This window comes from Sarcophilus harrisii, chromosome 3 (genome assembly GCF_902635505.1).
Source record: "Sarcophilus harrisii chromosome 3, mSarHar1.11, whole genome shotgun sequence".
NCBI lineage: Eukaryota > Metazoa > Chordata > Mammalia > Dasyuromorphia > Dasyuridae > Sarcophilus > Sarcophilus harrisii.
In genome coordinates, this window is record NC_045428.1 from 498,962,726 (window position 1) to 498,983,310 (window position 20,585).

The 20,585-nt window shown below is 36.9% G+C and overlaps 1 protein-coding gene across 3 annotated transcripts in view; it reads left to right on the top strand.

Moving 5' to 3' along the window:
* The window catches only part of MAP6 (microtubule associated protein 6), an 81,048-nt gene extending 60,643 nt beyond the window's left edge, over window positions 1-20,405 (top strand). The window contains exons 3-4 of one of the 3 annotated variants that reach the window (XM_031961370.1): window positions 2,604-2,806; window positions 20,063-20,405. In XM_031961370.1, the coding sequence (XP_031817230.1) occupies window positions 2,604-2,806; window positions 20,063-20,309 (450 nt within the window). In that variant the 3' untranslated portion in view covers window positions 20,310-20,405. Of the gene's footprint in view, window positions 1-2,603; window positions 6,838-20,062 lie in introns of those variants that run through there. The other 2 variants (XR_004233239.1, XM_031961371.1) reach the window with 2 other exon arrangements.
* Window positions 20,406-20,585: the final 180 nt, after the last annotated feature.

Genomic DNA, 20,585 nt, shown 5'->3' on the forward strand with positions numbered 1-20,585 from the left:
TAGAACCAAGCCTTGTGACTCCAAATACAATGCTATCCTTACCACACAACATCAGCTGTCTTTTGATACTGCTTTCCTCATGAATTAATATGATTAAAACATGAGGTACTATAGGGAAAAAAAGGGAGGATTAGATAAGACCTAGAAATGCAATAGCATAAAGGAAATAAAGATGGGTGCTCAAATTTGTAACTCTAAAAAATATGCCCTCACAAAAGAGGCAGAATAAGGAAGAAGCAAATAACAGGGTAAAGCCTTTTTTTTTTCTCCCTCATAGAATCAGGAGATGGAGGGTCTTGTTTGAGGAAGAGCAAAGAGGCCAATGACACTAGATCATAGAATCCATGGAGGAGAGTTAAGGGATAAGAAGACAGAATGTAGTATTCATAGCATTGTATAGCAATACTCTGGAGTATCCTCTTTCAAACAGGACCTATGTGAACGCAACTATAAAACACTCTAAAAATAAAGGACAAATAATTAGAGAAATGTTAATTATTCATGAATAGACTGAGGCATTATAATTTTTAGAAATGACAGTATTATCTAAATTAACTTTCTTAGGTCTGTATCAATAAAACTACCAAAGATTACTTTGTAGAGCTAGAAAAAAATGCGATTCATATGGAAGAATCAAAAGTCAAAAATATGGACTGGATATAATGGAGGGTGAAGGAGCAATGGCAGATTTCAAACTATATGTTACAAAGCAGTAATCATCAAAAGAGTTTTGTACTGATCAAAAAATATAGAGGTCAACCAGAGAAATAGATTAGTTTTACAACCTAACAGAAGCAAATAGAATAATTTGACAAACAGGGTAATTTGATAAACCCAAAGACCTAAGCTTCCAGGGTAACTGGAAGGATAGTGAAGAGCACAGAAAATAAAATGGATAATTATTATCACAGAAAATTAAAAAGTTTTTACACAAATTAAGCAAACACAGTTAAGGCAAAACAGTTAACAGGAGGAAAAAATCTTTTGCATCAAATTTCTCTGGGAAAGATATAATTTCTAAGATATATAGATATATATATAAAACTGATTCAGATTTATAAAAATAATATTCATTCCCCCAATCAATAAATGGCCAAAAAATTGGAAAAGGTAGTTTTTAAGGAAACAAATTCAAGCTGTCAATAACTACATGAAAATATATTCCAAATCACTGATGTGAAATATAAACAGCTCCAGGCTAGTTCCACTGAAACAGCAAGCAGTGAGCCCTGGGACTAGCTAGTCTGAGAGGTAGCCTCTGCTCCAGCCACAGGAATTTTCATCTCCCAGAGAGTGTGGGGACTAAGGGGTAAGTAGAGAAGATTGAAGGACCCTCTGCTGATAATGGACACTTGGCCCAGCTGTGTTATTGAGAGACAACCCTGGGTGAGAAGGAACAAGAACAGGTCCGGTGAATGCAGAGCCAGTGGGGCAGGAACTGCCAGGCAAGAAGGAAGACATGAAGAAAAACCTGAGGCATCTTCTCCCACACCCCCGTTATAGAGGTGATTATACCTACAATCTGCTACAAAATGAGCAGGCAAAGAAGAACCCAGTCATACAAAGGTACTATGGGAATAGGGAAGACTGGGGTTCATCTTCATAGGAGGATATTGAAGTAAAAAAAAAGCCCCTCCTACCCTAAAGAGTAACCACAAATGTTATCCTCCCCAAAAGACTTCACAGAAAAACTCAAAAAAGAATTTAAAAATTAAAGAGATTAAGGAAAAACTTAAAAAAACAACCATTATGTAAAGAAAGTCAACTGACTTCTAGGAAATTTAGAATCTGAAGAAAGAAAATGACTCGTTGAAAACTAGAATTGGGCAAGAGAAAGTCAGCAAAATTGTGAGAGGAAGAAATAATTGAAGCAAAATATAAAGAATGAAAAAATAGAAAAAAATGTGAGACATCTCATAAAAAAACAGATCTGGAGAATATATCAAGAAGAAAAAACATAATTTGACTGAAGAATCTTGATATTATAATACAGGAAATTAAAAAGATTGTCCTGGAGCATCGTAGCAGTGGGGTAGTGCTGCTGATGGTGGTGATGATTGTTATATGTGACATAACCCTATCCGAAAATAGCAATATCAGAGTAGGACTTCAGCTGAATCAGGTCAATATATGGTCCAAAGTCCAAGTCAAGAAGAAGAAAAATGCAGAATATAGTATCTCAAAGGCAGGACTCACTAAGCTAGGAATCCTCAGGCCACTTTTCACTTAGTGCTTCTGTCTTCTTGGATTGAAAGATATGGTCCTGGCTACTTTGATGGGTGGTGGCAATGGACCCATTCAGTCCCAGTTACCTCATGAGCCAAAAAATCTGCACTACCTATTTCACCCTGTTATTCTTAAACAAAGTACATTATTAATTATAAAATGCTATGTAAATGTGAAATATTGTTACTGTTTTTCCAAATTCTTCTTGAAAAATTAGTCAAGACACTTGATATAATTAATGGGGATGGGAAGGCAAGAGGTAGAAAGGAAATTACAAGTCTAATGTCTTTCCTCTCAATCCATTTTCCTGCCTTTCTCTTCCATGTTTCTGTGTTTCCATGTCTTTGTGTATGTGATTTGTCCATTAACCCATTCAGGTGGAAAAGCCCAGCGCTCCGACCCCCAAACCAAAAAAGACCCCGACAAGCCATAAACCACTGAAAAAGGCCAAAGAGAAGCAGCTGACATCTGGCCGGAGCACCAAGAAAAAGGGCCCAACAGCGAGCGGAGCCAGCGGGGCTGGGCCACAGGACAAGGAGCAAAGTAAAGAGATGAACAATAAACTGGCTGAGGCAAAAGAGTAAATTTCCTTGCACCTTCCTTCCTTCCCCCTCTTCTCTCCTTTGGGTTTTTTTTCTTTTTTTTTTTGGCTGTTGTAGTTGACTTATTTTATTTTTTTTTAATAAAGGCCACAAAATTAATTAGAGCTTCTAATCTGCTTTGGTTGCAAACCTGTTAGAAGCTTTGGCGGGGAGGGAGAGGTGGGGAGGGGTTATTGGTTTCTTTTCTCATGGCTGGCTAGAAAGCCTCATTGCTAAGATCACAGATTCCATCATGCTTCCAGCATTCCAACCCACTCTAAACATACAGGACCAGAAAGGGCATGGGGCTCCATATACCTGTGCAAGCCTATTAGTACCCATCACTTCCATCCCTGTTGGGAATGGGATTAGAAAGGAAGGCTGAAAAAGATGTTCGAGACAAAACACAGAGGCAGGGCGCCATTGACAGATCACTGACCTGGATTTGAGTCCTGGTTCCACCGTGAGGTTGGACATGTCATTTATTCTTTCAGAGTCTTATCTGTTAAATAAGGGAGCTAGAGTAGATTATTTCTATTAGCCCTTAAGAGTATGACTTTCTATGATTCCTTAATATTTACTGATTTCACAGGGATCTTTTTGGCCCTTGTAGAAATCTCCTGGTGCTGCTTCAAAGTATCCACAGAAACTCCTTTTCATGCTCATTTTCAGGAGCTTTCATGGAAAACATGTTCATTTCTCAAATTCAGATGATTATCATGTGTTGCAAAAAGTGTCGGTAATTGTGAAAATATAATGAATGATCTCGGCCTTGATATAGATCAAACTAAATTAGTTACAGATGTCAAGATGCATTATGTTTTTATAGAAGGCTCCGCTAGAAAAATAGTTATGTCTGCTTCCTGTAACTACCCTTGAAATTCTGTGTCAATATACAATGTGCTAAATGATTGATTACAGGGAGCCAATATAAGAATGTCTTAAGAATATCCTGGAAGTCAGTTTAAGTTCACCAGGGAACAGAGATGGGAGCAGATGTTTTCCCTAGTGACAGGATATTAGTTTGGCTCAGTGCCTCAGACTTTGCAGACAAAACCAACTTAAAAAGTAATGAAACTAAAAGAAGAGTCCAAAAGTCATTGCTTTAGAGCCTTTAGAAAGTGATCATCATACCTCTTAGAAAAAGGTAGAATATAATGTAAGGATAGTAATCAGATTTGTGGTGAGTTTTTTTTTTTTAATTTTCCTTCTTTCCAAACATTTCTCCCTTCCTCAGGGAAGGATGGACTTTGCTGAAGTATCACTTTGTCGGAAAGTTTCTAGGACTTAGTTGGAGATTGACAATTGTATGATAAAAGTGGTTAGCAAGGGTTTGGGACCTAAATAATGACCCAGTGAAGAGCTTGGTGTATTGTGTAACGTTTCTGTATGGCTTGTGCCCCAAGTCTAAGGGTCACATTTTTGATGTCACAGTGGGAATCATTCCCAAGCTTAGCTTTAGAATATGAACTTGTTAGGGTGTCAATGTGAAAATACCTTCAGTACTTAGGAAGACACCATGGAAATCACCCAGGGAAACCAGGCCTTGGAACTACTTGAGCACATAACCTATTTGAACATGCATGCTTTCATGGACCCCCATCTCACTGATTTCACTCATAGTAATCTTCAAATACCCAAACCAAGGAAAGTACCTTAATACTACTTGACAGCAAGCATCTGCTGTTGGTTATTTTGTGTTTTTTTTCCTCTCTCATGCAAATGAGGGAAACTTAGATATGTCTTAATGAAAGTAGAATAAAGTCCTCACAGTTCCAGTTCCTCATTTCAAATAAATCCTTGGGTCCTTCCTGTTTCAAGGAAGTAGACCTTCACAAAACTCTCTGGGATTCTTAACCTTAAAGTTAGAGCCTCTGTTTACACTTGTCTGTTTATGGGTCATGATGAGTTTGATTGTCCAACTTCTCAAAAATTAACTAAGCATTTAAAATACCTAGTGACACTAATGCCCTGTCAGGACCACTAGATCCACCTTTTTTCTCAGGATATAGGATTATGAGGTTGGTAAAGAGCTACAGAAAATAGACAGTGTTGGTCAAAATCAGACCATAAATTCTGGTCTTCCTACTTAAAAAACTTTATTTCAAAATGCATTATGGATGAAGTCCAAATCTCATCTGTTAGCTGGCCAAACTTAATGTCAACCAGACATTAATGTGAAGAGAGAACCAGATGATCTTAACATTAGTCAAATTTCTATTACTCTTTCCAAAACAGCATTTATCAGACAGGTTGACCCAAGCTACAGTTTGGATTTTAGCTATAACATAACAATCATATAAATTACTTTTAGGTCATCTTGAATTCCTTTAAAACTTTAGAACATTTCAAGTTGAAATTTCAATGTATGGATAACATAGAAGATATTTTAACAATGGGTCCCCTTTTTGCCACAGTGGTAGTTCTATGTACCTGGTAACAAAAGCATTTTGAGAACTTTTTCAACTAAATGATTTGGGGGCCAGGTAATTAAAATCTATTATCTACAATGGTGTCTATCATATAAGAGCTCTAGCTTTGAAGTAAGGAAACCTGGCTCCATATACTAACTCTTAATATTTACTAAACAATATGCAAATCACATTCCCTCTTAGGACCAGTTTCATCATCTGCAAAATATGGGCAATAACACCTCACAGGAAAACTGCTTTGCAAGTTAGTGCTGTGCAAATCTTAAATAATAGCCAGTGTTGCCATAACACCCTAATGGTTTACAAATCATAAGGCTTACAAATAATTTACAAGCTGTTATCCCATCTCACCAATGAAGAAGTTGAGACTCGGCAAGGTTAAGCAATTTATCTGAGAGCACATGGTACTGTATCAATGGAATTAACAATTAGTAACATTATTATTACACAAGTGCACAAAATGATTGTATTTGTGGAAGTCACTATACACAGTGACATGGTTTAAAATGTAGTTATGTTCTATATAAAAGATGAACTCTTCAGTTTGACATGAAGTTGCAGATGGTTTCTGCAGCTCTGTGCAAAGGAAGAACTTGACCTCGTCACTGAATTTAGCAGAGGATATTGCACATAATCTCATATGCATTCAGAACCTGAGCCTTCCAGAACAGAACCACAAGTGATTCAATCTAGGAAGTCCAGGTGATGATAGCTCAGAAGTATTTGCTGTGTACTGTGACTAGCCAAGGACCAGTTACATGGGATAGGCATCCATCCCTAAAAAGCTACATAACTAAGGAGTATCATCAAGAAAGCTCATTCATTTATTCATTTACTCAATATTCTGCAAGCATTAAGTACCTACTGCATGCCATTTAGAGTTTCCTTTGAATCTTGGACTTCTTTGGAAAACAGTTCCCTCTTGCTTTCTCCCATTTCCAAATATAATTCACCAGAAGTTTGACCACCAGATGATGAATTTCATTGATCACAAAGTGTGGAGCGGTTGCAGTCTGTCTTACTGAAGGGAACATTCACACCAATGAAATCACATATGCTCCAAGTGTTGCAGTATGACTCAGAGCAGGTTCCATTCCAGCTTAACTCCCATGCTAATCTGTAATAAATGTGAGTTTCATGTAAAATGTACTATCTCCTCCATGTGAAAATGGAGGTGCTTTGGCCATCTGCTTTTTACCATTTGGGATTTTGTCCTTGTACCTGGCTACCTCCCTTTGCAATATCATGCTCAAGCTGTTCTTTTGTTTGTCCTGAGAGTTTGCTGAATAAAAATCCATGCTCTTGCTTACCTGCGGTTTTCTGTTTGCTACATTCTTTCCATCAGACCCATGGACTTTTGCCTTGTTGCGCCAGATCGGAAGCATCTAATTACTATTTTGTGGCCTGGGTTTTGTCACCTCTCATGGATTATCTATGTACTGTGCTGAGCCTTCTGTCCTTGCTGTTAGTAGGAGAATGACACAAAGTACCCATGTATAGCCAATTGATTGTGACGTGCTTGTGGTCTTTGCTTGCTCAAAAAAAATACACACACCATTTTTTTTTTAATGATAAATAAATGCTAAAGACAAATACCATTTTCTTGATCTCGTTTCGTTGATGAGATGCAGTGGGTAAGTGAAGGAGCCCTGTCCCACAGCATGAGCTGTGCTGTGCCATATTGCCCAGGTTCATCATGATGCAGTTTGCCTCTTGTAGATTGACACCCAAATCCTAAACATATGCTGTACGAATTAACTCTATGTTGGGAAAGATGAAGATGGACCCTGAGGCCCACTGACCAGACCAGGTAGTGTGATTTATTTTTTTTTTATTTCAAAACTGGTAGAGGAATGACTGCTTTCATCATCACCATGCTGCATGCCAAGGTGTATAAACCTTAAAAGTTTTCTCTAAAACAGGTCTATGAGGTAGGTAGCACATGGAGAATTATACCAATTTTACAGATAAAAAGTTGAAACTCAGAAAGGGAAAATCACTTGCCCATGATCATAAATTAAACCTAGAATTTCTACATCCAGTAGTTCTCTGTTATACCACATTGCTTTCTGTATGACTGATTCCTTACATACTTCCTTTAGGATATCCAAAAATGTCAAGTATTAATTGAGAGTCAACTTAGTGGAGTAAAATGAATGCTGGACTTGGACGACAGAAGATTTGGACTTAGATCTCAATCCAGTCATTGACCATTCACAAGTTCGCAAGTCAACAAGCATTTATTAAGCACCTACTGTGTGCCAGGCATTGTGCTAAGTACTAGGGATACAAAGAGAGGGAAAACAAAAACAAAAAAAGTCTTAAGAAGCTCACTACCTATATCTATATACAAGAGATATACAGGCTACACTGGAAATATTATTAGAGGGAAGGTACTAATATTATGGATATTTGGGAAAAGAACATGCTACTTTCCCCTTCAAACTTCAGTTTCTTTATCTGTAAAACAGGAAAAACAATATCCAAGTAACCTACCTAATGGAGTTATGGGGAAACTTCTTTGTCAAATATATATGTTTGTATGTATGTATATGTATATATACATACATACACACACACATATATATCCTAGAGGAATGGTACTTGTTTTTTATGGCCAGCTTTTATTCCATGAGATGGCAAAAATCATTGGGAAAAGTTACGTATCAAAACTTATTTGGACTGCAATTCTCACTTTTAGTACATGTATTTGTATATGTGCGTATATACATATATACATGTATATAATCTATACATATACATGTGTGCATATGTATATGCACTGTGTATATACATGTATGCAGTTACAAGTATCTATATACATATCTTAAATATACATACATTATATGCATACATAATGTCTACAGTCACAAATATCATATACATATCTTAAATATACATTATATGCATACATAATGTATACAGTCACAAATATCTTATATACATATCTTAAATATACATACATTATATGCATACATAATGTCTACAGTCACAAATATATACATATCTTAAATATACATTATATGCATACATAATGTATACAGTCACAAATATCTTATATACATATCTTAAATATACATACATTATATGCATACATAATGTATAAAGCCACAAACATCTATATGCATAGCTTAAATGTCCATACTTATATGCATACATGTACATAATCCAGTTGTCAGAGACAATTTAAGAGACCAAAACAGGGCATAAAACAGTTGAAAACTAGATTAGGAATCAGAACACTTGTGACTTGGTTCTGACCACTGATGTACTTACTTTATGGCCTCGGACCAAGTCCCCATCTCCAAAGCTCAGTTTCCTCTACTATAATTTGGGTGCTAAATCTGAGGTACCTCTCAACTTTTAACAGTCTGTGAATCTGTATCACATACTTTTCTTTAAGTGTGTGTTAGGGGGGAGGTGAGAGTATAGAGAAGACATGAAAGAGACAACTAGACAGAAAAAGAATGAGTCAGAAAAACACAGAGACTAGGAGTGTCTTAGAGAAAGACACAAAATTAGCAGATGAAATAAAGTGGAAAGTTCTATTAACAAATATAACTCATGATATGCAGGAGGCTGGTTATACATAATTTAGCATACCTCTTGTTGTGAAAATGCCTCTTTGATGTACACCAAATTACTAGGAATCTAGTATAATTATCCCTTTAAAAATAGATTTTTAAATGTAAAAGAAAATAGTTGTGGGCCAAAGCATTTGAATTCTTACCTAAATTCAGGGAATAGAGATGATATTGAATTTTTTTTTAATTTTCAATTGAAAGTAAGCTAACTCTCTGACATTTGGAAGGGTTACAGTCATTTGATAATGGAAAAGGTTATCTCAGTCTTAAAGGCCATTGATCAAGAGAACACAGCTTCTAAGATATTTTAAAGACATTTGTGTCTTCAAAATTATAGCAAAAATATTATCTAATGGAATTTAGACATGGGCCATGCCAAGGGCCAAACATTTCCCATCCCTGCTTTTAGGGCAAAAGACTATGCCAGCCAGGAGGATGGTTAGTATAAAATGGCTTAGCTTATGACTATCTCTCAATACCCAGCACAGAGTTTTCTTTGCACATATTACAGCTTATTGAATTATGAATTAAAAAAGGAAGTTGTTTTTAAATGGTAGAGCTTACATTTCTATAATGCTTTAAATATTTCAAATCTCTTTACAACATCTAAGTATTAACCTCCATTTTACTGATGAAAGAACTGAAGTTCTAAAAGGCTCAGCTCAAAAATGGTTCCCCCAAAGGCATAGACACAGGTAGTAACAGAGTTGGGATTTGAACCCAGGTCTTGAGTATAGAACCTCAGAATTGGAAGGATCCCTCAGAAGTCACCTAGTTTAAGCCAAATTTGGACAAGAATCTCCCCTATAAAATAATAGCTTTTCTATATTTAAAGTTTGCCAGGTGCTATATAATTATTTTTTTTCTCCTCACAACAACCTTAAGGAGGTAGTTTCTATTATTATTATTACCATTTTTATAGATGAGGAAACTAAAACAGAATTTTGGTAATTTTCCCAGGGTCACAAAGCCACTAAATGTCTAAGGCTGTAACTTGGGTATTCTAGATTCCATGCTTGGCATTCCACTGTGGCTCCTAACTGTCTCTAACTTTGAGCCCAAATCAATTTAATGAGGGTAGCATATAATGTAATTTATCTCCTCTATTCTGGACATTATGTCTCATGAATGCAGACTAAAACAGCATTAACCTTTTTGGCTAAAATGTCCATGTTGATGGATATTGAGCTTGAAGTCAACTCTAGTCATCATTCCCTATTCCTGTACCTCAAGCTGGTTCAGAAATTCAAACCCCATTCTCAGACATCATCTTTTTACATGATCCTTTCCCAATCCGTATTTGTGAAATTAATTTTTTGAACTCTAGTATATAGATCTTTACATTTGTTCTTCATGAATTTCATCTATTAGATTCAAGCCACCATCACAATCCATTGAGATGTTTTTGGATTTGAATCTTATCTAAGATGTTAATTATTTCTCCTGTCATCTACAAATTTGGTAAATGTGTCTTCTATCCTTACCCAAATGATTAGTAGCTATATTACACACAGCATTCTGGTGACCTAACAGCCTGACTACCCCATCAAGACTGGGAATGAGTCTCATATGGCACAATGAACTCCTAATGAGGCTATATTGGCCCTTAATTACTGATTCCCTTTCTAAGTATTCACAAGTCATCTCTTTTAAATCATGTACTCTAGAAACCAACCAGGAATTAAAAGTCCAACTTATTTTCTTATAGTTTGTAGATTGTTTCTCTCCCTTTTCGAAACTTGGAACAGTTATCCTTCTCCAGTACTACAATACCTCTCCCTTTCTCTAAGACCTTTCCAAATTTCTCTAAGACCTTTCCAAGTTCATTGTTCTTCCTATACCTTGAGATGTAGCTCATATGGGATTAATGACTGCTATCTATCTATCTCCTCACCTATTTTGAGTTTCGAATTCCTGCTCATTATTTTTGTTCCAATCTTTCCAATCCAAAGATAATTGTCTGTGTAAGGCAACATGGTGGGGGTGGGTTGGAAAGAATCCAATTAATTCAGCTTTTTCACCAACCTCCATTATCTTAGTCCAGAACTTCTACTAGGAGTCACTTGTTCTTGGTATCCTTATTCCTTCTCCTGAAGCAGCTAGTTTCTAGAATCTCATTCCCAAGCATTAGTTCTAGAATAACAGTTCCCTTTGTTTTTCTTTCACATTAAAAATAATTAATATTAAAGCAAGTCACAAATTATCCGTTCTGTATATAACAGTGAGAGACAGAGAGACAGACATTCAGAGACAGAAAAGGAGAGAGATTTGAAGTGATATACTGTCATTTTTTCAATTGTATTTGACTCTTTGTGCCCCAGATGGGATTTACTTGACAAAGGTAATAGAATGCTTTGTCATTCCTTCAGCTAATTTTACAGATGAAAAAACTGAGGCAGAGTTAAATGACTCACTCAAAGTCACACAGCTAATAAGTGTCTCAGCCCAGATCTGAACTCGCAAAGATAAGTCTTCCTGATCTCATTCACTGCACCAACTAGCTGCCCAAATATCACAATTTTATCAAGTTTCCATTCTTTTTGTGATATGTTCCCCATGATACTCAAATTCCTCCTTTTGCACAGATGTCTTATAGTATACCCTAATGAGTAGTTTCTTTCTACCTCTATTGATGTAAAATGCTCTCCACCATGGTCCCCTCCCCGACGTCATTTTTTAAAATAAATATAAAATATTTATATTTGTTAGTCCTTTCTCACCAAGACTCAAAGAAATCTATGATATAAAAAGTATGTCCTTGTATTATAATCTCAAATTCATTTTATTTTTAATATCCATCCTTGGTACATTTGTTTTTAGATATTGATGGCCATAAGTTTTATTGCTGATACTCTTCTTAATTCTTGTTTACTAAGAATTGCTGATCTTCTCTTTTATTATTTTTTCTTTGTTATACTCACTAGTCTTTAAGATTCCAAGGTTGTCCAATTTATTTAAAAAGAGTTTAAGTTTAATTTGAACTCTTCTTGGTTGGATTTACATGACTCTAGACAAATGTATTTTTGTTGGGTATATAGTTATCTTCCCTCCTCCTGCATTCCTGAAGTTTAAACAGTGTACCAGACATGAGCCACTCTTCCAACACCTTGCTTCTAAGACTTGTACCATAGTCATTAATGATGTGACCCAAACTCTAAAAACTTGTCATGCGGTGGAAAATTATAGATCATGTTCTTTTGTGGTACAATGGATATATAGAGGTCAATTCTAAAGTGGAAATAATAACACCTACCTCACTACATATTGTGCAAGGATCAGATGGAAGATCAGATAGTGCCTGCCACATAGTAGGTTCTATATGAAGCTTTCTTTATTCCTTTCCCTTCTCTTTTTTTTAAAGCTCAACCCCAAAAAGTTTTGTAAAAATGATTTGTGGGGGGTAGCTAGTTAGGGTAGTGGATAGAGCACAGCCCTGAAGTCAGGAGGACCTGAGTTCAAGTCTAGATTCAGAACTTAACATTTCCTGGCTGTGGGTCCCTGGGCAAATTGCTTAATCCCAATTGCCTCTGGAAAAAAAAAAAAGATTTTTTTTTCAAGCTGAATGCCTCCATAAAGAATTAAGTTAAAATAATAAGTAATAAAATAAGTTTAAAAAGATGAATAATAATTTCAATTCAACAAGCATTTATTTTAAGTGACTGATATTTTCAAGAGTTTCAGCTGAGCACTAAGAGATACAAATATTGCCATCAAAGATGGTCATCATCACAGGCATCATCATTGTCATCATCACCACTGGCATCATTGCTAGCACCACCACATCAAAATTTGCAAAGTACTTTACATATGGATTAACTCAATTACCTCCATTTCCATCACACTTCAAGTTTTTCCACGCACAGTTCACAATGGCTCCATGTGGGTCATAGTGGAAGGACTAATTGTCATCCTCTTTTTCACTGGAGGAGTTAGCACAGAAAAGTGAAATGACCCACCCAGGGTCATATGCAGAGGAAATTTTGGAGCTAAAATGATTGCAGGTGTCAATGACTGCTGTAAAAAGACAAGGTCTAGATCATTTAGATTAGAAATCATTTAGGTTCTCATTTTAAAAATAAAGAAACTGAGGTTATTCATCCCAGCTGCAAGGCTGAGGTTCCAATTCAGACCCTCTAACCCCAAATTCAATTTTCCCCTCACCTGTCCATGTCCTCAAGGAATTTATAACCCTAATAGGAAGATAAGATAAGAATAAAAAGAGCTATAAAGTCATGTGCATAAGAACAAGCACAAGAATAAGGGACAAAATGCTTATGAGGCATCTAAAGAGTTTGTTGAAGGAGACAAGGAACCATAATCTTTTACCCTAACCAATGGTCCATAATTGTAAGCAGTGACATAGAATGATTTTTAAAATTTAGTTTCTGTGGAGAGAGAACAGTCAGATAATGGAGAGGACACCCATTTGCAAAAGTTGGATTCCTTGTTCTGCTACTTACTAGATGAAGGATTTAAGACCAACCTTCTACCTCATACTCTCTCATGAATCTCTGCTGTTTTAACAATTCCTTTTCCACATTTTTATATGTAAAATGGGGAGATTCAATTAAACCATCTCTAAGACATTTTCAAACTCTAATATTCTATGCTTTAACATCCCATCCAGCTCTAACATTCTGTGTCCTAAGAGTGATACTTGCTCTAATATTATTTGTTCTGTCTTCTAAGCTCCTTTCCAATTCTCACATTCTGTGTTCTAAGATTTCTACTAATTCTAATTTTTTTGTCCTGTATTCTAAACATCTTTAACATTCTGTGTTGTAATATATCTATGCACTCTAACATTCTTTGTTCTGTGTTCTAAATTACCTCCCATGAGTGACATACTATGTTCTAAGGTTCCTTCCAGCTCTAACATTCTTTGCTCTGAGTTCTAAACTCCCATCTTTAATAGTCGATGTTCTAAGATTTCTAACTACTCTAACATTCTTTGTTCTATATTCTAAATTCCCTTCCACCTCTGATATATTCTTAGGTTCCTTCCAGCTCTAGCATTCCTTGTTCTGTATTCTAAACTCCCCTTAAGCTCCTACATTGTCTATAATATATTTTACATATATATATAATATTTTTTAAAATGACAATGAAAATTGGAGAAATCAAGGTTCTTTGATCCCTTAAGCTCTTTCTCAAAAGATAGCAACTTTTTGCTTTCCTGGATATTGCTTGGTTTCTTTTTTTTTGACATGGTAAAAATAGTTTAGTCTTTTGGGAAATCTTTTGGAGCTTCACCTGAAAGAACTATCTGCCAGTTCCAACAGTATGGTTGGCAAGCATAACAACAGAGATGTGTTAATGTTAAGAGACACTTGCAGTCTTGAGGTGTGTATATTTTATAGAACATTCTGTTACTGAACAAGAATAAGGGAGAACTGTTTTATGTGCTAAAAAATATTCTCTGTACCCCACAGGAATATTTTAGAAAATGATTTATCATATATCCTACTGGCTGGGATTGGCAAGTGAATGGTAGTAGTAGACGTTACTGGAACAGAATAGAGAGACAAGTGCATTAGCAACAAATAATAAATGGTCTAACTTTAGATTCAAAGACCAGGTTTAGAAACAAAGCACTGAACTGGGTTCTAGTACCAACTCAGTAATTGGCTTGCTAACAACTTTAGATAGGTCCATTTTCCCTTTCTAGGCTTTACCTTCATCCTCTGTAAAGTGATCCAGTTGGACTAGGCAATTCTTAATATCCCTTCTAAATCCAAGAAAGATTTTTTAAAAATGAGAGTGATAGAGGAAAATATGGGGAAAATGAGAGATATAAAAGAAAGATTTGGAAAGAGAGCTAATAGCTTATAACAGGAAATATAAAAACCTTTCTCCAAATGAGTCTGGAAAGATAGATTAGAGCCAGATTGTAAAAAGCTTTAAAAGGTAAAGAGAAAAGGACAGGAAAGAGTGGAGGTGGGGTGAGAACATGTAGGGATACAATAGAGAGCCACCAAAGTAACTTGGAATTAATGTGAGTCTTCTCAATAAGGATGATAATTAAACCCATAGGAGCTGATGAGGTTTTCAAGACAATGCAGAGAGAAAAGAGAACCCAGAATAGAATCTTGGGGAACAAGCATAGTTGTAGTCATAGTATGAATGAACCATCAAAAGAAACAAGTCAAGTATCAAGTAGGAGGAAAATGAAGAAAGGAGAGAGTACACAGGAGGAGAGAGTGATTAATAGGGTGAAAAGCAGCACATAAATTGAGGATTAAAACTGAGAAAAGATCATGAGATTTGATAGGAGAGTAGATTCAGTTTAATAATGAAGTCAGAAACCAGATTGCAAAAGACTGAGGAGCAAAACAATAAGGGAAAGGAGCTTTTCCCCCCAGGCTTCTAGCTGGAAAAAAAACATAAAAGATATAGGATGACAAGCAGAGGAGAAGCAGTGACACTGACGACCTTCCTCAAAAGTCAATTCATCTCTCAACTCTGGCCATTTTATCCTGTCATCTCTTCCTCCCTCCTCCCCCCCCCCTTCTTTCTTTCTGAGTTTGGGAAACATTACAAGTCTGGTGCAGAGGCATGGTATGAGAGTAGTGATTGGGGATCTTGAGTAGCCATATATCTTCTTGTGTTCTTTCCAGAAATAGCAGAACTTCAAGTAAGTTATTTATCTTTCAGAATATAGAGGAACTGGATATTTGAGAATTAAATTCTGAAGAGACAAAGTAATTCCAATAAGAAGAAAAACAATTGGATGAAGAGACTCCCATGGACTCACATTCTGCTTATTTTCTTTGTCCTTTTCCTTTGAAAATTATAGGACAGTGTGACCTTAGACAAGTCATTTAACCTCAATTGCCTCAGCAAAAAAAAAAAAAAAAGATTAGACAAAAATGGGAGTTGGAATCCCCAGAATGAGGAGATTAAAAAAGGAGGAGAGATATTAAAAAGGAAGGAAGGAAGAGAAAAAGAAAGAAAGAGAAAAGAAAGAAAGGATGGAAGAAAGGAAGGAAGGAAGGAAAAAAGGAAGGAAGAAGAAGGAAGGAAGGAAAGAAGAAAGGGAAAGAAGGAAGAAAAGAAAGGAGATACTGGAAGGAAGGAAAGAAAGGAGGGTGGGGTGGAAGGAAGGAAAGAAGGGAGGGTGGGGTGGAAGGAAGGAAGAGATAACAGAATAAATGATCAGAATTGAAAAATGGATTGATTTTTTTGAAGAACAAGAAGGTCAATATCATTGGATCATAGAATACATGGAGGTTGTAAATTATAAGAAACCTGAAAATATGGGGAACAAGAGGATATTATAAAGGCTTTAAAAGCCAAACAGCAGAATTTATATTTGATCCTAAGGGTAATAAGAAGCCACTGAAGTTACTGAATAAAGATATGATATAATCAGACTTGCATTTAAAAAGATGACAGCTGAAGGGTGGACTGGAGTAGGGCGACTTTTAGCAGGGAGACCAACCAGTGTTCAGTGTGAGGTGATGAGAGTCGACATGAGTTGGTGGGAAGTGGGGAGATGCAGTGTCAGAAAAAAGAAGGGAGAATATAAGAGACATATTATAATGGTAGAAATGCTGGGACTAAACAAATGGTTATAGAAAAGTGAGAAGCATTACAGACTCAAAGATGACACATAGATTGTGAGTCTGCATGACAGAGAGGATGGTAGTACCCTCAACAATAATAAGGAAGATGGAAGAAGGCTTGTTGGAAAAAATTAAGTTCAGTTTTGGACATGATGAGTTTGAGATGCCTTCATGAATGCAGTTTGAAATGTCAAAAAGCATAAGAAACTGGGGATCAAGAGAAAGGTTGAGGCTGCTAAGGAGACTTCTGTTTTTCTGGATGTCTCAACTATACTTACAGGGAGGCAGTTATGAGGTCAATATATGGAAAGCCTTCCTAACATTTAGAGCATACAGAAATAGAATTGATTGCCTCCTCATTAATGGAAATCTTCAAGAGAGAGGGTAAGGACTGGATGAACAATTATCATGGAAATTGTGAAGGGATTCCTATTCAAGTATGAATTGTGTTATATGACTCTCAAGTTCCCTTCCAGTTCTGAGACTGTGTTTCTATGGCTGTCATAAAATTTATGGCAACTAGGTGGTACATTTAGTACCAGGTATGGAGTCAGAAAGATGAGTTCATTTCAGCCTCAGACTCTTACTAGCTGTATGATCCTAGGCAAGTAACTTAACCCTGTTTGCCTCAGTTTTCTCATGTGTAAAATGAGCTGGAGAAGGAAATGGCAAATCACTCTAGTATCTTGGCCAAGAAAACCTAAAATGGGATCACAAAGAGTCAGACGTGACTAAAATAATAACCAAACAGTGACTATCCTTTACAACTGCCATGAGGCTGATGGTTCAACCTTCCTGAAGTGAGGAAGCTCACTGCCTCATGAGGAAGCCTACTCCAAGACACAACAATTGAATACACAAATCTATAGGATCCAGAGAGTCACAGACATGTTTGAAGAAATGAAAGATTTTCTGATATGAAAATGAGAATTTAGAGTTCAACACTTTAAATTTCCATATGATGCTTGAAAACATCAAAATTCAAATAGAAAATACTTCACTTACATTATAGCTTAGTACTTAATTTTCTTGGATACAGGGTCTCTCAGTGGGAAATGCTCTCTCCAATGATTCAAATCATGTCATCTGTCTCATCCAAGCCTTTCTGGAAAAATCTTCTGTAAAGTACCCATCCAAAATGCTGGATGCCTTCCTCCAGCTTTATCCTACATGTATATTTTTTTTTGCCAAAAGCTAGAAAGAAAAATCCTCTTTGATCATCCTTACCGAATTACACTCTGATGGGGAGGAAGGAATATAGCTAATAAATTGTTTTCCCTGTGCCAGAGTATAAGTAAAATAATGCATTGGGTAGTTTGGATACCTGGCTGAGAGCATCCCATCCTCGATGATCCCTTCACCTAGCACCATGCTTCTGGTTTTAGATTTCAGTTCTCTATCCATGATCTTTTTGTACAGGATCCTATCAACTAAAAAGCACTCTTACTTATTCATGGCTGTATTCCAGTCTAAAGAAAAGAAATATCTAATAATTAGTGCTCATTGATCAAAAAATGAAAGAGAACGATCTCTGGACTGGGAGGCAGGAGACAAGGATTCTAATCTAAACTCTAATATTAACTCGGTATGTGACTTCAGATTTGGCACTTCCTATTTTTGTGACTCCATTTTCCACTTGTAAAATGGGTTGATTGGATCATTTGGACCATACTGGACCATAAATTCCATTATGACTTTAATATCCTATGTTCTATTGAATATTCTGAATGTTCTATATTCAAATATATTTGAATATATTCATATATATTCTATATTCATATAAGAATATGTGTTATTCCTTCTCTATCTTAGAACCCTCATCTCATTCTGTTCTGTTTTGTCATTGTACCTCCTATGAAACTGGGCGTTCTTTGTGATCAAGGACTGCATCTCATTCATCCATTTTTTTCTCCTTTAATGCTGCATAAAGAGTCACACACGTCAATTGTTCAGGGAATGAATGAATGTATAGATGGATGGATGGATGAATTGGGGTTTGTTTAAAGGTAGTTTGTATGTAATACAATGTGACACTGGGATCAGAATAGGTAGGTTTAAATCCTAGCTCTGCCATTTATTGAGAGACCCTGAGCAGATCATTTAGTATCCCCAGCCCTCAATTTCTTCATTTGTGAAATGGGAATAATACTTGTACTACTCATACCACATAATCATTGTGAGAAAAACCTTAAAGCTATAAAGAAATAGGTACTATTGTTATGTTCTAACATCTTTCCCAGTTATGACATTTTGTATTTTATTATCCATTCTGATTCCAATATTTTATATTCTAAAGCCCCTTTCCAACAGTCCATTTTACATGAGAAAATACATGACAAAAGTGTGCTTTGAAAAAACAAAAGATCAAACCAAAAATCACTGCTAAGGGGGCTAAGAATTCCCACTCCCATTTGATTTATACTATGAGCCTCGATTTCCCTATCTGTAAAATATGGAAGCCTCACTTGAGGCCTTATATTCTAATAATAGTAATGACTTATATTTATATAGCATTCTACAGTTTAGGCTCAGATCTATTCCAGCTTCAAGTGTTTATATCCATGGGTTGAATGTGTGCTTTTTAATTACATGATGCTAAAGCAGACCTCAACCCAGCCTGTGCTAAAACATTATGAAATTCTGCATTCACAGGGGAAAATGGATAAGGTTCCACTCTAGTGGCATGTGGCGCCATCTTTGGGCATTGTGACTTCTATAATAGGGAATACTCATGAGGGCAAGGGGAGAAGTGACAAAAACCAAAGAACTGTGCAGAAATGGGGCAGTGGGAGTCAGTGAAAACAGGGATAAGGGATTCCTCATGTCCGCCATCATTTCAGAGTCCTCACTCCATCCAGAATCAAAGCCATCAAATGTACAGAAGTTGCTGTGTGAACCTGGGCATTTCCTTCCCTTCTTTGAGGGAATTCTTTGCTCTACCCAGATATTATGTAGACCAAATGACATAAAAGTCAATTCCCAACCCTGAATCTCTGTTCCTTTATCTCATATATAGGGATGTTTAGACCTCTTCTATTTACTCCCTGGGGGTTATTGTGAAAATCAGGTGACTTTGAAAAAGCCATTTGTCTGCTTTGGGGCTCAGTTTTCCCAACTGTAAAACGAAAGGGTTGGACCCTGCCGTGTTCACCACTTTACAAGGGAAAGGAATAAAGCATCAGAAGATGGGAGAAGACCACTTCAGAAAACATGTTCCTGGTGGCCTTGGAAAGTGGGACAAAGTGAGGAAACAGCAGTAGTATTAGGCTTTCTTGGAGTTTTGTGATCCAGCATGAAAGGTTAGCTTAAAGGAAGAACAGCAGGGAGTAACCTAAGCCAAGAGGTAAGACCAGATGTTCTCTGCATAGGATGCTGAGTCTCGGTACAGTATCATCACCATGTCATTGGGAATCTGTTCTTGTGGGCCACGGGCAGGTTATAATCAATTGGCAAGTGCATTAAACAGCTAAATCCTGGCCCCAATCCAGTTCTAGCTCTGAGAACATGCTGATCTTAAAAACTCTCTAATTGGATCTCCAGTTAGGGGCCACCTTCCTGGGTATCCCCGGAGTATTTCCTGTTATACCACAACCCATCAGACAGTATGTGCTTGGTTCCTGGTCATGGCTGTCCCTCTGTGACCCCCATAGTGACCACTTCTCTCTCCTTTCTAGGATGCCAGCCCAACCCAGCAGCCCAGCCCAACCCAGCAGCCCAGCCCAACCCACCAACTCAGCTCAACCCACCGCCACTGGGGATTCAGATAAGGATCAAGGTCCCATAGGCCAGGAGCCGCCTGCTGTGGCTGAGATCCCAGAAGCACCCAGGACAGAACATAATGAGGGGTCACTCAACCTTTCAGTCCCTGAGCTGCCGCCTAAAGAGCCGCCAGCAAAAGAGCTCCCTTCTGAGGGCCTGTGAAGACACACTCATAGTCTGCATGAAACATGTGCTGTATTGTCTTGCTGGAGTCCAATAAAACTGGTGACATTGATGGAATTGGCTCAAATGTGTCTGGTCAGGATGGGATAATCCTATGGGGAAGGGGAACAATCTTTGATTCAGGACCACCTGAGAAAAGAAAGAAGGACCAAAAAGGATGTTTGTCAAGAATGTCATATTTAATGTATGAAAGTTAACAGTACCCAAATATGTTGTGCCTTAAGACTTTGAGCAGTTTGAGACTCCCTGGAGGTA